The 15,535-nt window shown below is 40.0% G+C and overlaps 2 protein-coding genes across 10 annotated transcripts in view; one reads left to right on the forward strand and one right to left on the reverse strand.

Annotated features, from left to right (window-relative positions):
* The window catches only part of ASF1A (anti-silencing function 1A histone chaperone), a 14,035-nt gene extending 12,868 nt beyond the window's left edge, over positions 1–1,167 (reverse strand). Inside the window, exon 1 of the mRNA XM_024759150.1 lies at positions 685–1,167. Within this exon, the coding sequence (XP_024614918.1) occupies positions 685–793 (109 nt within the window). The 5' untranslated portion in view covers positions 794–1,167. The remainder of the gene's footprint in view (positions 1–684) is intronic.
* The window catches only part of MCM9 (minichromosome maintenance 9 homologous recombination repair factor), a 107,765-nt gene that overhangs the window by 36,840 nt on the left and 55,390 nt on the right, over positions 1–15,535 (forward strand). For all 9 annotated transcript variants that reach the window (XR_003005104.1, XR_003005108.1, XR_003005107.1 and 6 more), the window contains exon 8: positions 14,895–15,069. Coding sequence is in view for 1 of the 9 variants with exons in the window: in XM_024759149.1 (XP_024614917.1) it covers positions 14,895–15,069 (175 nt within the window). In the remaining 8 variants the exon portion in view is untranslated. The remainder of the gene's footprint in view (positions 1–14,894; positions 15,070–15,535) is intronic.

Consider the following 15,535-nt stretch of genomic DNA (forward strand, 5'->3'; position numbering starts at 1 on the left):
CCTGCGCCCGCCTCCCCTGCTGGTTGGTCCAGGGAGCCAGAAATCAGCGCAAGGACAGCCTCGCTCTGCTCCCCGAGGCGGCCGGGCATGGCCACCCAGGAGAGTACAGCAACTCCAGCGTAAGCCCTAAAAATGGATCTGCCTCTTGCTCGGGGGCAGGAAGGTGGGCAGGCGGGGCGCCGCGTTCGTCACCCGCGGAGAGGAGGCGTCGTGACGCCGGGGTCGGTGGCCCAGTTCTCTACTCTCGGTAAGATGGCTCCGCTGCGAACTCGCCGGCGCGACCACACATACATGCCTCTCCTTCCCACCTCCTCACTGGGGCCGTGGGGGCCGCGGAGGCCGTTGGCGGCCGGGGGCCAGCCCGGCGCGACCCTCGGCCGGCGCCACGGGCGCGAGTGCGGGTCTCGCGAACCGTCCGCCCGCCAGACAAAGCTGACAACATGGCTACCTCCGCTCGAACAAGTTCCTCGCAAGTTGAGCCGCGGCAGGCGCCCCGGCTGCGGCCAAACGCCGCGCGCGCCTCGCCGGCCGTCGTCCATCAACTTCAAGTTTCCCTCCGCAGAGCCGAGCCCGCAGCCCGCCCGGCGCTAAGCACCGGCCGCCCGCGCGAGGCCGGGCCCGGGAAACTTTCAACGTCTGCAGCCCGCAACTGACAGCCCGGCGGCGGGCGGGCGCCCGACTCACCTTCAGACAGGTCCTCGATGCACTCGAAGGTGATCTCGAACTGGAATGGGTTGTAGAAAGGAGAAGGGTTATCCAGCACCACTACATTGTTCACCTGAACCTTTGCCATATTTTGAAAAAAACACAAACAATGGGAACGGGGGCTTGTTGCGGCACAATAAAGTCCAGCGCGTGGCCGCTCGGGAGAGCGCAGACCCCCGGCCCGACGTCGTGCAGCGGAGACTTGAGAAACTTTTTTTTCCTCTTTTTATTTACACGGGAACACTCCACAGTGTTTTGCAGCTTTCCTATTTCACTAAACTACAGCCCATTCTGCTCTGATAACTAGCAGCGTTGTCCACGATTGGCTGCACCCGAGCTCTGACCCTCCTCCTCCAGCGAGGGCCTCCGCGGCGAGCAAGATGGGCTCCCGCTCTCGGAATGGACTCGGAAACTTTAACTGCGGCTCCACCTGCTGGTGTGGATTAGGACAAAGGCGGAGAACAAAGTGAGTGGAATACGGGCTGTGAGGCCCGCGCGGAGGCCGCCGGCGGCGGCGGTGGGAGGGGCGGCTCAAGCCCCGCCTCCGGCCCGGCGGCTCCCGCGCCTCACGTCGGGCGTGGCCTCGGTGGGGCGGGGTCGGAGGAGGAGGCGTGGCCACGGCTAGGCGGAGGGGGCGTGGCCACGGCGGGGAGGGTTGCTCGTCGTCCGCACGGCGGCGGGAGAGCGCGATCTCCGGCGAAGCCCGCCCCTCGGGTTTGCTTAGTGTGGTTTTTTGGTTTTTTTTTTTTTTTCTTTTAACGCTTTCTTTACATAAGTCCAACGGCTGTGCCGGCTCTCTACTGAATTTAGCAGATGTGAATCCGCTGTCTACACTAGGTTAGGTTCAGTTGTCTGTATATTGGGTAGTATTTGAGGTACAGGGAAGGGTTGGTTGCAGTGGAAGTAAATTGCATTTTATAGACTGATGCCAGCTCGAAAGGAGCAAAGCCATTTTGGAAATCTAGTTCTTGGCCAGTATGCGTTTGGGCACGACAGCGCCGTTAGTTAAATAGATACAAAATGAAGGGCGAGGAGACGCTTTTCCACCCACACTTTGTGGAATAGGTAATATTTGGGCTGCACCTGGGTCTTCTTCCTCCCATTCCAACCGGAAAGTCTGGAATAAGAAAAAGATGATTAAAGGTGGGATCAGTTACGCCCAGGTTTCTCCCGTGCGGTGGGCACAGCAGGAACATAAAAGGAGAAAATGGAAGTGTCAGGAGACCAAAGGGCAACAGATATAACAGAGAAGGGAAAAGCAGAGGAGAAACCACAAAAGCATACCAAGACATGCAATTTTCAAAAAATTCATGACCTAAACCGTTAGTAAGTAAAAATTTGTGGCAGACACCACAAGTTCAGAGGAACCTTTGCTTGATTATTCTCCATTCAGTGTCAGTGTATTTATGCTGCTTTACTACCTCTGTAGGGAAAGGGAGAGCTGTAACACAGTTTTAAGGTTGTTGAACTGTTTCTGTTTACTAAGTAAGAGGGGTATAAAGGGATTTTTTTTGTTGCTGCTGCATAAACCTTTTTTTTCCCTTAAGTATTTTGAAATGAAACCATTAAACTTGGCTAATTAAATTCAGAGAGAAAATTACTTCTTAAGTATCATCTATGCTGGAAGTTTTCTCTTAGTATGGTGCGGAGAATTTTTCACTTATCATTCTTTGGGCGTTGTTCATACCTAAGTAGTTTGCTTTTGATGACTTCTTCATCTGATGGTCTTTTGAAAATTAATATGGGACAGCTAATACCAGGCCTCCCTGCATTTAGGGAAAGTACTTAGAGTGGGGATCCCATTTATTCATCAGTGGATTAGCAGTCATATATGACCTACTAGAAAAGGTTGCCTCAAGCCCAGTTGCTTGTGTGCATTAGACTATAAGAGTGATACTGTGGCCACAGATGCAGATTGCGTTGAGTAATCAACTGTATTTTCTGTTCGCTGTTATTAGTGCTGTGCCTAACACCGCCTCAGATAAAGTATAAATTGCTGTATGCTGTAAGACACACTGGACATATAAGATAAATAACCATTTGAAGTATAAAACATGACTCCCTTGAGAATGGTGTATGGAGTTTCCTGATTACTGCAGGCACAATTAAGAGGAGATTCTAATCCACTTGCTTTATAAAAATGACCTTATAAGCTTGGTAAAATCAAGTGCATTTTGAATCTGACCATAGGTGTGTCATAATAAGGTGCGTCTCATCATAAGATTCGCTTCTGGTGGATATGCAGCATGAAGAATGAGAAGATTTACTGGATACTACTTGTTTGGCTTATTTTCTTTGAAATCTTTTGTTTAACATGTCGTATATAACAGTATTTAAGGGGAAAAAAAACCCTCCCTATTAGTTCACTGGAAGCCACAGAATTGGCTCCAGGGCTTTCATATTGCCTTTCCCATCTTAACTCTCTTTGTTACTGCCCCTCAGAAGTATTTAAAAGCCTTTGGGTATGCTCTCCAATAGTTTCCTCACCGCTGACAGTGCTTTCTAGGAAAGGCCAAAGGGATTCTCAGACGTACCCTCGCATATCTCTAAATTAACTGGCATGCCATAAGGGTAAAGATTGTAAAAGCATTATTCTGGTTTCAGAGGCAGTCTATAAGATTTGTTGCTGAACAACTTTTTGGTGACCCTCAAACAGTTAACCATATTGCAACAGATGGGTCACCATGAATGCTGTCATGTCTTAGGTACCCAAGGGGACCCACATGATGCTTGGAGGTCTACACCGAATGTAATCCCCAAATCACTTCTCTCTGTACAGACTGATTGGGGGAAGGATGGCTGAAAAAGGATGCTTTGGCTCTTAAATGAACAAAGCCTAAATTAATGCCTATGACAGAGATAAATGAACCTAGTTAGCTATCGTTATGGGCCAAATTGTGCCCTCCATCCCCAAATTCATATGTTGAAGCACTACTATGCCCCCAGTCCCTCAGACTGTGACTGTATTTGGTGACAGGGCCTTTAAAGAGGTGGTTAAGTTAAAGTGAGTCCTTTAGGTTGGGCCCTAATCCATTCTAACTGGCATCTGTATATGAGGAGGAAATTTGGACGTAAAAAGAGACACCAAGGGCACTCATGCACAGGAGAAAGACCAGGTGAGGACACAGCAAGAAGGCAGCCATTTGTAAGTCAAATGAAACCAACCTTGCTGACACCTGATCTTTTATGTCTAACCTCCAGAACTGTGAGAAAATAGATTACTGTTGTTTAAGCCACCCAGTCTGGTGTTTTGTTATGGCAGCCCTAGCCAACTAATGCAGGTGTAATTTTTCCTCCCAGAATTAAGTTTATTTGGTACTCTAAGTGTGTTTAATCCACGTACTGTCCATCTATCAAGGGGCCATTTAGCCATGCCAGCAGGCCGTGGGGTGGGGTGGGGTGGGGTGCTGTAGCTGTTCCTCAGAGGAAGTGCCTGCTGTAGGGCGTGCACACCTTAAATTCTGAGCAGACCAGATGCAACTCGCGTCTGTGCTCCAAAGCTCATCTACAGAGGGCTCCTAAGTATCTTAAACTTGAAGTTAAATTGAAGTCACGCACAAAACTAGATGAAGGAGTGAGTTAAAATGTACTAGAATTAAATTGGATTAAGTTAAAATATACTGGATTAGGGACCTTCCTGGTGGCGCAGTAGTTAAGAATCCGCCTGCCAATACAAGGGACACGGGTTCGAGCCCTGGTCCGGGAAGATCCCACATGCCGCGGAACAACTAAGTCCGTGCGCCACAACTACTGAGCCTGCACTCTAGAGCCAGCGCTCCGCAACAAGGCAGGCCACCGCAATGAGAAGTCAGTGCACTGCAGCAAAGAGTAGCTCCCCCTCGCCTCAACTAGAGAAAAGCCTGGGTGCAGCAACAGAGACCCAGTGCAACCAAAAATTAAAAATAAATAAATTAAAATATACTGGATTAAAATGTATTAGAACTAAGAATTAAATCAAGTCTCAGACCCTACCTGCTGCAGAAGTTATCATAGGTATGGAAATGCTGACCTCTTGCCTTTGTTCAAATCCTAAATTTCACCTGGGGTAATTATATTATCACTGTCTTGAATTCTCTTTGAGAAGACATTTGCGTTATTGTCCCCATCTCTTAAAAAAATTCTCATGTAAGGCTTGTTGTAATATGATCTTTAGTTAGTTTAAAGGGCTCCCTATTCTTATTAGTTATAGGATGTCAAAATTTCACGATAGTTTTAAATGAAAATTTCTGTATGAATGTAGAACGTAGAGATTTGCTGCAGTTTACAGACATTTCCAGAAGGAATACTCCTAGAGTAATGATTTTAATAATAATAACTCATTATATATGTAGAGAGAGAGTATTTATTATGTGAATTATTGTGCTAGGCTCTGCGGAATATTCAAAGACAAAAACGCATGTGGACATTATCCTCAAAGACCTTATGGTCCAGTAGGAAAGATAACTATGTAATCAAGTCAGTATGGCACAGAGTAGAAAGTGTTACATGCAACTTTAACAGTAATGGTTAAAGTTCTATAGGAGGCAAAATATGGTATCACAATAAAGGCTGTGTGTGTGTATATATATACGGTATACATACAGATATATGGCATATATGTATATACCTATGATGTTTTCTTTACTATTTGTAAAAAATTTTTAAATAACCTGTTTTTGAGCCTTGTAGCACACTGGTATGGTAGGAAGGTAAGATATTATCATCTCCAGATAACAAATGAGGACACTGGTGCTCAGAAACCTGCTCCTTTAAGTGCTGACTTAGTGCTTCTCTGTTTTCTGTCCACTGTGTCGGATAATATTTAAAGTGGACTTTACGTGGTGCAGAAAAGCAATTGGTATAATTTCCTGGAAGAACCCACAGGCTGGCAGACACTGTAGTAATGACTTGATGAATGAACTCTTGAGGAACAAAACTCCATGAATGAGGTTTGCCCCGGTATATACTGGGAGTGAGAGGAGGCTGCAGCCAAGGCAGAGCTGTGGGAGCCTCCCCATTGAGGCTGCAGATGCCAAGTCTCCTGTTGCGGGAGGAGTGATTGGGAGGTGGGGAGGATAGATCCTGGAATGCATCATTACACTCTTAATAAGGTTTTTATGTTTGTTACATAAAGTATGTCCCCCTCCTCCATTCTCTGTAACAGTTTCACTGTTTTGTGTTTATTGCTACCCACCATTAGGTTACAAATTTGTTGATGAGAAGCTGTGTTTGGCCCCTTATCCATAGCTGGACTATACTGTTAAACATCTTTTGGATCACTATTAATACTAGTCAGCTTTCTGAAGCACCATAATCATGTTTCTTGTGGACAATCTGCTGATGTCAATATCATGGTATTGTTTCTGACCAGAAGAATATGGATGGAAATGCTTGATAATTATATTGTTTCTTTCTTTTTTTTTTTTTTTTTTTTTTTTAAGACCGGGGCACGAACCCGCGTCCCCTGCATCAGCAGGCGGACTCTCAACCACTGCGCCACCAGGGAAGCCCTATATTCTGTTTCTTGTGTCTAGTTTTTAACCATGTGTTCTTAGTCCTCTTATAAATGAAGCTCCTTCTAAACTCGTTTCCTTTTGAACTCAGTCTCTACTTGTAGTCCACTGTCCTTCATGTTTTACATTCAGTCCTTTTCGCTTTCACCCTCCACCTCTCCTGTTTGTCAGAGGCTCTGTCCTTTCCCTAGTACCAGGAAGCATTCAGTGGTAAGTAGAGAGGGGACTCAAGTCTTTAAAACATCTCTAGGCTGGACCACTGCTTGCACAAAACCTCTGCTAAGCACAGCAGCTTTTTTAGTCGGTTACTATAGAGACAAATGACGTTAGATGGAGTCACGCTTGACGGAAGCTAGGCAAGTCAGCTTCCTGAGGTTGGAGGCCTTATATGCAGGGTTTTTTAGAAAAGGTAGAAAACTAGCAAGGATAGGAAGTGGAAAGGTTTCACAATGAACTGATAGCTAATTAATTGGTGGATCTTGTTGGTAGAATTTGTGCCCGTTAAGGCCTTGAATCCAGCATGCAAAGAATCTATCTCTAAATACCCCCGGTATGATTACACAGTGATTTTTTTTTAATAACAGATATATTGCTATCAACATTTGTATACAGATTTTTGTGGGGGACATATGTTTTCATTTTTCTGGGTATATGCTTAAGAGTGAAGTTGTTGGATCATATGGTAACGAGAAGCTACTAGACAGTTTTCCAGAGTGGCTGCACCATTTCACGTTCCCACCAACAGTGTATAAGCTTTCCAATTTCTCCACATCCTCACCAACACTTGTTACTGTGTCTTTCTGATTATACCTTTGGGTGCTGTGAGAAGTCGTTCTCACTGTGGTTTTGATTTACATTTCCCTGGTGGCTAAAGGTGTTGAGCATTTTCCATTTGCTTATCAGCCATTTGTATATCTTCTGTAGAGAAATGTCTCTTCAGCTCCTTTAGCCATCTAAAAAATTGGGTTATTTGTCTTTTTTATGGTTAGATTGTGAGTTATTTATATATTCTAAATATATATAGAATATATAGTCTCTGATAAGAGACTTGTATTTACCAGGTTTGCAAAATTTTTCTCCTGTAGTATAGCTTATCTTTTCATTTTCTTGGGGGTGTCTTTTGCATCACAAAAGCTTTTAATTTTGATGAAGTCCAATGTGGTAATGGCATAACGATATAGACCAACAAGACAGAGTTGATTGTCCAGAAATAAACCCATACATTTATGGTCAGTTCCTTTTTGATAAGGGTTCCAAGACAATTCATTAGGGAAAGAATCATCTTTTCAAAAGTTACTGCTGGGAAATTGGACATCCACATGCAAAAATATAAATTTGGATCCCTCTTCACACAATATGCAAAAAATAATTCAAACTGGCTCAAAGACATCAACGTAAGGTGCTAAAAGTATAAAACTCTTAGAAGAAAACACAGGCATCAATCTTCTGGCCCTTGATTAGGCAGTATTTTTGAGAGATGATAAAAAGCACAAGCAAAAAAAAGTCTGAATATGGGGTGTTTTTCATTTACGTCATTTTAAATTTCAACAATGTTCTGTACTTTTCACAGTATAAGTTTTATATACTTCTTTTGTTAAATTTATTCCTAAGTATTTTATTCCTTTTGATGCTTTCTAAATGAAATTACTTTCTTAATTATATTTTCGTATTCTTCATTGCAAGTATATAGAGATACAATGGATTTTTTAAAATTGATTTTGTATCCTTCAACCTTGATGAACTCATTTGTTAGTTGTAGTTTTTAGTGATTTCCTTAGGATTTTCTATATGTAAGATCGTGTCATCTGCAAACAGGGATAGTTTTCCTTCTCCCTTTCCCTTCTGGATGTCTGTTATTTCATTTTTTGCCTAATTGCCCTTCCTAGAACCTCCAGTACAGTGTTGAATAGGAGTAGTGAGAGTGAACATCCCTGTCTTGTTTCTGATCTTAACAGGGAAGCATTCAGTCTTACATCAAGAATGATGTTAGTTCTGGGTTTATCAGGTTGAAGAAGATGTCCTTTATCAGGTTGAAGAAGTTCTCTTCTGTTCCTGGTTTGAGTGTTTTTTAATGAAGGGTGGTTGAATTTTGTCAAGTGCTTTTCCTGCCTCTTTTGAGATGATCATATGCCTTTTGTCCCTAATTCTATTAATATGAGGATATTACATTAATTGATTTCCAGATGTTATACCACCAATCTTGGATTCCTGAGATAAATCTCACTGGGTTATGGTTATATAGTCCTTTTTATATATTGCTGGATTTGGTTTGCTAGTATTTTGTTGAGGATTTTCGTATATGTAGTCATAAGAGATATTGGTCTTTACTTTGATTTTTGGTGTATGGGTAATACTGTTCTCATAGAGAATGAGTTAGGAAGTATTTCCTCCTTTTCTACTTCTAAAGATGAGTTTGTGAAGGATTCATATTTGATTCTTTTAATGTTTGGTAGAATTCACCAGTGAGGCCATCTGTGTATGGTTTTCTCTTTGTGGGTAGTTTTTAAATTACTAATTCAATCCCTACTTATTATAGGTCTGTTCAGATTTTCTTTTTTTTCTTGAGTCAGTTTTGGTAGTGTCTTTTTAGAGTTTTGTCAATTTCATCTAAATTATCTAATTAGTTGATATACAGTTATTGTTGTATCCCTTTGTAATACTTTTTATTTCTGTGAAGTCATTAATAATGTCCCGTCTTTTTAATTCCTGATTTTAGTAATTTTATTCTTCTCTCTCTTTTTGGTTTGGTCAGTCTAGCTAAAATTTGTCAATTTTTGGATTCATTAATTTTCTCTATTGTTTTTATATCTCTGTTTCAGTAGTTTCTGTTATATATTATTTCCTTCCTTCCGCTTTCTTTGGGTTTAGTTTGCTCTGCTTTATTTCCAGTGTCTTAAGGTGGCAGCATAGATTGTTGATTTGAGATCTATCTTCTTTTTTAATGTAGACATTTATAGCTATAAGTTACTCTCTGAGCACTGCTTTAGCTGCATCCCATTAGTTGTGGTATGTTGTATCTTCATTTTCTTTCATCTCGGTGTTTTCTAATTTCACGTTGTTCAGCCACCTATTCACTGCATAAATACGTTTCTACACTATCTCTGATAACTGGACTTTCCATTTTTACTTAAAGATTACTTTGACGAAAAGTTTATTCCTTTGCAAAGTAGCTCATTCCTTTTTAAACACCTCAAGGTTTCCAGTAGTTCCCTGTAAAATTCTGCACGTTGGTCTCAGTAATTTCTTTTGAAGCCACCCCAAATTAGCTTAATTGCTCTTCCATAGGATAGTTCTCTAGATATGTAATAATTATTACTTTCTCTTCTCTAAATCTTTGTTTCAGGCTAATCATAGCCTATGCAGTAAACTATTTTTTAAGTGGCATTATTTCCATGTCCTTCATTATTTGTTTATTTCTTTTAAAATTTGATGTCTCAATGTAGATATTAATACTGTACATCAGGAGTCGCAACTTTTTTCTGTGAAGGGCCAGATATAAATATTTTAGATTTTTGAGTACCATTCAATGTCTGTCACAACTACTTGACTCTGCCATTGTAGTGTGAAAACAGCCATAGACAATATGTAAATGATGAGCATGACTGTGTTCCAGAAAACGATTTTTACAAAAACAGGTGGTTGGGCCAGATTTGGCCGACAGATCATAGTTTGCTGACTCCTGCTCTGGATGTTATCTAACCAGTGCAGAACTTAGTGTGATTTTATCTTCACTTCTGAATGCTAGTCTTGCCTTAATGTATTTTTTAGATTGTATTGAAATATTCTGAGGGGAAGTTGGATATAATTCTCATTTATGCTCCTCTATAGGTAAGGTGGTTTTTCCCCCGCTCTGGCTTTTTTCAAGACTTTTTTCTTTACCTTTGATTTTCTAAAGTTTAAATCATATGCATAGGTATGGTTTCTTTAGTGTTTTTCTTGCTTTATAGTCTCTGAGTTTTCTGGATCCATGGTTTGGTGTCTGACATTAATTTTGGGAATTTCTCATTATTGCTTCAAATACTGCTTCTATTCCTTCTCTCTTTCTTCTTCTGGTATTCCCATTACATACACTGCACGTATGTTACACCTTTTGTAGTTGTTCCATAGTTCTTGGATATTCTGTTCTGCTATTTTCCATGTTTTTCTCTTTACTTTTCAGTTTTGGAAATTTCTACTGAGTATCCTTATTCTCAGAGATTCTTTCCGTAGCCATGTCCCCTCTACAAGTGAGCCCATCAAAGGCATTCTTCGTCTCTAGTGATTTTGATCTCTAGAATTTCTTTTTGATTTTTTCTTAGACTTTTAATCTCTCTGTTTACAATGTCAGAGACAAATTGTTGATATTCAATGTGAGAACCTGGTAGAGCTCTTGGAGATGAAACTCACAGAAGTGTGTGTACCCACCCCCTCCATGACTGGGTTCCTAAGGAATTTTTAATTCTCAGAGTTGTCCACAAGGAGGCTCCAGCAATTTGTCAGTTACAGTTCAGGGTTTCCTGTCCCAGTGCTGGTGCTGGTAGAGGATTCTGTTCTGGTAAGTTATAATTCTCTGTCTTTCCAATTCTGGGGGCAGCAGTTTGCCCTGTGAGCTCATTTTTTTTGATGGATCTTAGAACAATTGTTGATTTTTCAGTTTGTTTACGCTTTCACTTTTTAGGATGGATTAGCAACTTCTAAGCTCTTTAAGTGCTGCACCAGAAACCAGAGGAGTTCACATAGCTTTTTTCCTGTTTTCTTCTATAAGTTTTACATTTTTCATTTAGGTCTTTAATTCATTATGAGTTAATTTTTGTATTAAATGTGAGGTATGGAGAAAAAATGATTTTTTTTCTGTTTGCGTAAGGATATCCAATTATTACAGCACCATTTGTGGAACAGATTATCCTTCCTCCATCGAATTGCTTTTTCATTTTTATCAAAAATTACTTGACCATATATTTGTGGGCCTATTTTTGGACTCTTATTCTATTTCATTATTCTGTCTGTCTATATCTTTTCTCCAATACCACACAAAATTGATTACTTCAGCTTTGTAGTAAATCTGGAAATTGGGTCGTGTGAGACCTCCTAGTTTCTTTTTTGGTTTGATTCTTCTATTTCCTTTGCTTCTCCATTTAAATTTTAGAATCACCTTGTCAATTTCTATAACAAGAAAAATCCCACTAGGATTTTGTTTGGACTTGCATTGAATCTATAGAGCAGTTTGGGGAAACATCTTAAAAGTATTGAGTTTTCAGTTCATTCCATGAACATGGAGAATCTCTTGATTTGATTACATCATCTTTGATTTCCTTTATCAATGTTTTGTAGTTTTTGCACACAGATCTTGCACGTCTTTTTTAAGATTTATAACCAAGTATTCATATTTGGGGGTAATATTATAAATATATTATTTTAAAATTGCAATTTCTAATTGTTTTTTCCTAATATATAGAAAGACAGTTGATTTTTGTATATTGACTTGCACCCTGCAACATTACTACACTATTAGTTTTAATATGTTTTTGTAGATTATCTGGAATTTTCTACGTAATCATTTTCTGCAAATATGAACAATTTTAATTTTTCCTTTTCAATCTGTACATTGTTTATTTCTTTTCCTTGTTTTATTTTGCTGGCTAGAACCTCCAGTATGATTTTGAATAGGTGATGAGAGCTGATCTCCATGCCATGTTCTGATCTTGGGGGTAAGCATTCAGTCTTTCATCATTAAGTATGTTAGCTGCAGGATTTTTGTAAATACCCTTTTTCAGATTGAAGAAGTTCCCTCTGTTCCCTAGCTTTCTGAGAGATTTATTCTTTTCTTTTTAATCGTGAATGATTGTTGAGTTTTATCAAGTGTTTTTTCTGTATCTGTTGAGGTTTGCTTTTTCTTCCTTAGTTTGTTGATATGATGAATTACAGTGATCAATAGTTGAATGTTGAATTAGTCTTGCATTCTCAAGGTAAACTTCATTTAGTTATGATCTGTTATCATTTTATGTATTGTTTGATTTTTATTTTTTCAGGGTTTTTTGCATCTATATTAATGAGGGGTACTGGTGTGTAGTTTTAGTATATCTTTATCTGTTTTGGGTATCATGATAATGCTGGCTTCATTAAGTGAGTTAGGAAGTGTTCCTTGTTTCTCTATATTTTTGAAAGCTTTGGTATAGTCGGTATTATTTCTTCCATAAATGTTTGGTAGGTTTAACCATGAAGTCATCTCAGCCTGTAGGTTTCTGTTTTGCGTCGTCTTTAACTATAGAATCAATTTTCAAAGTAGATGCAGGATTTTGCAAGTTATCTATTCCTTTTTAGGTAAACTTTGGCAGTTTATATATTTCGAAGAATTTGACCATTTCATCTAAGCTAGGACATAGAGTCATTCATTGTATTTCCTTAGGGCCTATAGTGATGTCCCCTCTTTCATTCCTGATATTTATAACTTGTGTCTCCTCCTTTTTTTTCCTTGGTCAGTCTAGCCAGAGGTTTATCAATTTTTATCAACAGTAGTTATTATAATTACTCATTGTGCTCCTTTTAAAGAGCTTTATTTATATTCTATTTGAAAATCTAAGAATCTGTTAAGTATTTTCTATTGTTATCCTTTTTTTATAGATAAATAAAATGAGGCCTGGATATATGGGCATACCTCAGAGATACTGCAGGTTCAGTTCCAGACCACTGCAGTAAAGCAAGTCACATGAAATTTTTGGTTTCCCAATGATATAAAAGTTATGTTTACACTATGCTGTAGTCCATTAGGTCTGCAATAGCATTATATCTAAAAAATAGTACATACCTTAATTAAAAAATAGTTTATTGCTAAAAAATGCAAACCATCATCTGAGCCTTCAGTAAGTCATAATCTTTTTGCTGGCGGAGGGTCTTGTCTCGATGCTGATGCTGCTGGCTCATGAGGGTGGTGGTTGCTGAAGGTTGGGGTGGCCATGGCAGTTTCTTAAAATAAGACACCAGGGAAGTTTGCCACATCAGTGGCTCTTCCTCTCAGGATTTCTCTGTAGCGTGTGACAATATTTGGTAGCATTTTGCCCACAGTAGAACTTCTTTCAAAATTGGAGTCAATTCTCTCAAATCCTGTTGCTGCTTTATCAGCTAAGTTTCTGTAATATTCTAAATCCTTTGCTGTCATTTCAGTAATCTGCATAGCATCTTCAGTAGCAGTAGATTCCATCTCGAGAAACCACTTTCTTTGCCCATTCATAAGAAGTAACTCCTCAAAAAGTTTTATCGTGAGGTTGTAGCAATTCAGTCACATCCTCAGGCTCCACCTCTAATTCTAGTTCTCTCACTATTCCCACCACACCTGCAGTTACAGTAGTAACAGGAAAGATCACCGATCACAACAAACCATCATCTGAGCCTTCAGTAAGTCATAATCTTTTTGCTGGCGGAGGGTCTTGTCTCGATGCTGATGCTGCTGGCTCATGAGGGTGGTGGTTGCTGAAGGTTGGGGTGGCCATGGCAGTTTCTTAAAATAAGACACCAGGGAAGTTTGCCACATCAGTGGCTCTTCCTCTCAGGATTTCTCTGTAGCGTGTGACAATATTTGGTAGCATTTTGCCCACAGTAGAACTTCTTTCAAAATTGGAGTCAATTCTCTCAAATCCTGTTGCTGCTTTATCAGCTAAGTTTCTGTAATATTCTAAATCCTTTGCTGTCATTTCAGTAATCTGCATAGCATCTTCAGTAGCAGTAGATTCCATCTCGAGAAACCACTTTCTTTGCCCATTCATAAGAAGTAACTCCTCAAAAAGTTTTATCGTGAGGTTGTAGCAATTCAGTCACATCCTCAGGCTCCACCTCTAATTCTAGTTCTCTCACTATTCCCACCACACCTGCAGTTACAGTAGTAACAGGAAAGATCACCGATCACAGATTACCACAAGAAATGCAATAATCATGAAGAAGTTTGAAGTATTGCGAGAATTACCAAAATGTGACACAGAGACATGAAGTAAGCAAATGCTGTTGGAAAAATGGCACCAGTAGACTTGCTCTGCTCAGGGTTACTACACACCTTCAATTTGTAAAAAACACAGTATCTGTGAAGTGCAGTGAAGCACAGCTCCATAAAACAAGGTATGCCTGTATTAGGAAACTTGTCTATAATATGACAGCCAGAATGACACATCCAAGGTTCAAATCCAAGTCTAGGTGGCTCCAGAGCCTTTGCGTTTGACCAGCTCTGCTTTATTGACTGGTATAAAGGATGACTCAAAATCTGATAATACTTATGAAGGGAATCCTCTCCTTCACACTGTGACTGGCAGCAAACGTTTCATTTTCATCATTGGACTGCAGTACCTACTGTTCTCGGTCTTTGGACTCTTCTCTGTAAACAGCATATAGTTCAGCACTTATTGTCATAAGATCTCTGGAGATCTGTTTGCTCCGTCTAAAAGTTTAGACTGCTCAGTGAGCGTACCTACCAAGGAGAGACAGAACATTTGGGGACTTCTGTCTGCCACAAAATACTCAATAACACATATTAGATTTTCAGAACATAGAATCTCCCGAGATCTTCCAGTGAATGGATACCTGAAGTAGCTGTCCTGATGCCATCTGTTGTTGGTAGAAATTAAAGCCTTGACTCTATCCCCTTCCCTTTAAAATATAGGAAGTTATTTACCTTCATAGTTATAAGATATGCTTTCGAAAATAAAAGCTAACATAGCTTGCTTGTTTCCTTAGGTCTGACGGTAACTGCTGTAAAAGACTCAGGAGAATGGAATTTGGAGGCTGGGGCGTTAGTCCTTGCAGATGCAGGCCTTTGCTGTATTGATGAGTTTAATAGCCTCAAAGAGCATGACAGAACCAGTATCCACGAAGCAATGGAGCAACAAACCATAAGTGTTGCTAAGGCTGGGTAAGAGTTTCTTTTCTTTAAAATGTATGGGAATAGTGAGATTAGTTAATATATGACTATGGGAAAATGTGAGCCATATTGAACTGCAAGGTATGTTTGGCCCTCTAAGAGATTATCAGTTGTCACCGTTCAACACACATTAGTCTTCCCATGGAGATACGTGAAGAAGTAAAAATGAGGTGTTGAGAAAAAGTAAGGTGAGGCTAAAGTATAAATGTAAGTTGACTTAATTCTTGCAGGGAACTTATGAAGAGCTTTCAATGCAGCATTCAACTCGTCCTCTCATTCAGTAATTGTGTGTCTACACTGGGCATAGTACTATGTTAGGAATTTTGAAAGATTCGAAAAGAAAACAAATATAATTTCTGCTTTCGATGGCATTATCCTTATATATCCTCATGGAAGGTTTATCACTGCATATAGAAACCTAAATAATATATATTAGCATAAGATGAAGTACCTACTG

The sequence above is a fragment of the Neophocaena asiaeorientalis genome, unplaced genomic scaffold (genome assembly GCF_003031525.2).
Source record: "Neophocaena asiaeorientalis asiaeorientalis breed wild unplaced genomic scaffold, Neophocaena_asiaeorientalis_V1.1 scaffold5, whole genome shotgun sequence".
Lineage (NCBI taxonomy): Eukaryota > Metazoa > Chordata > Mammalia > Artiodactyla > Phocoenidae > Neophocaena > Neophocaena asiaeorientalis.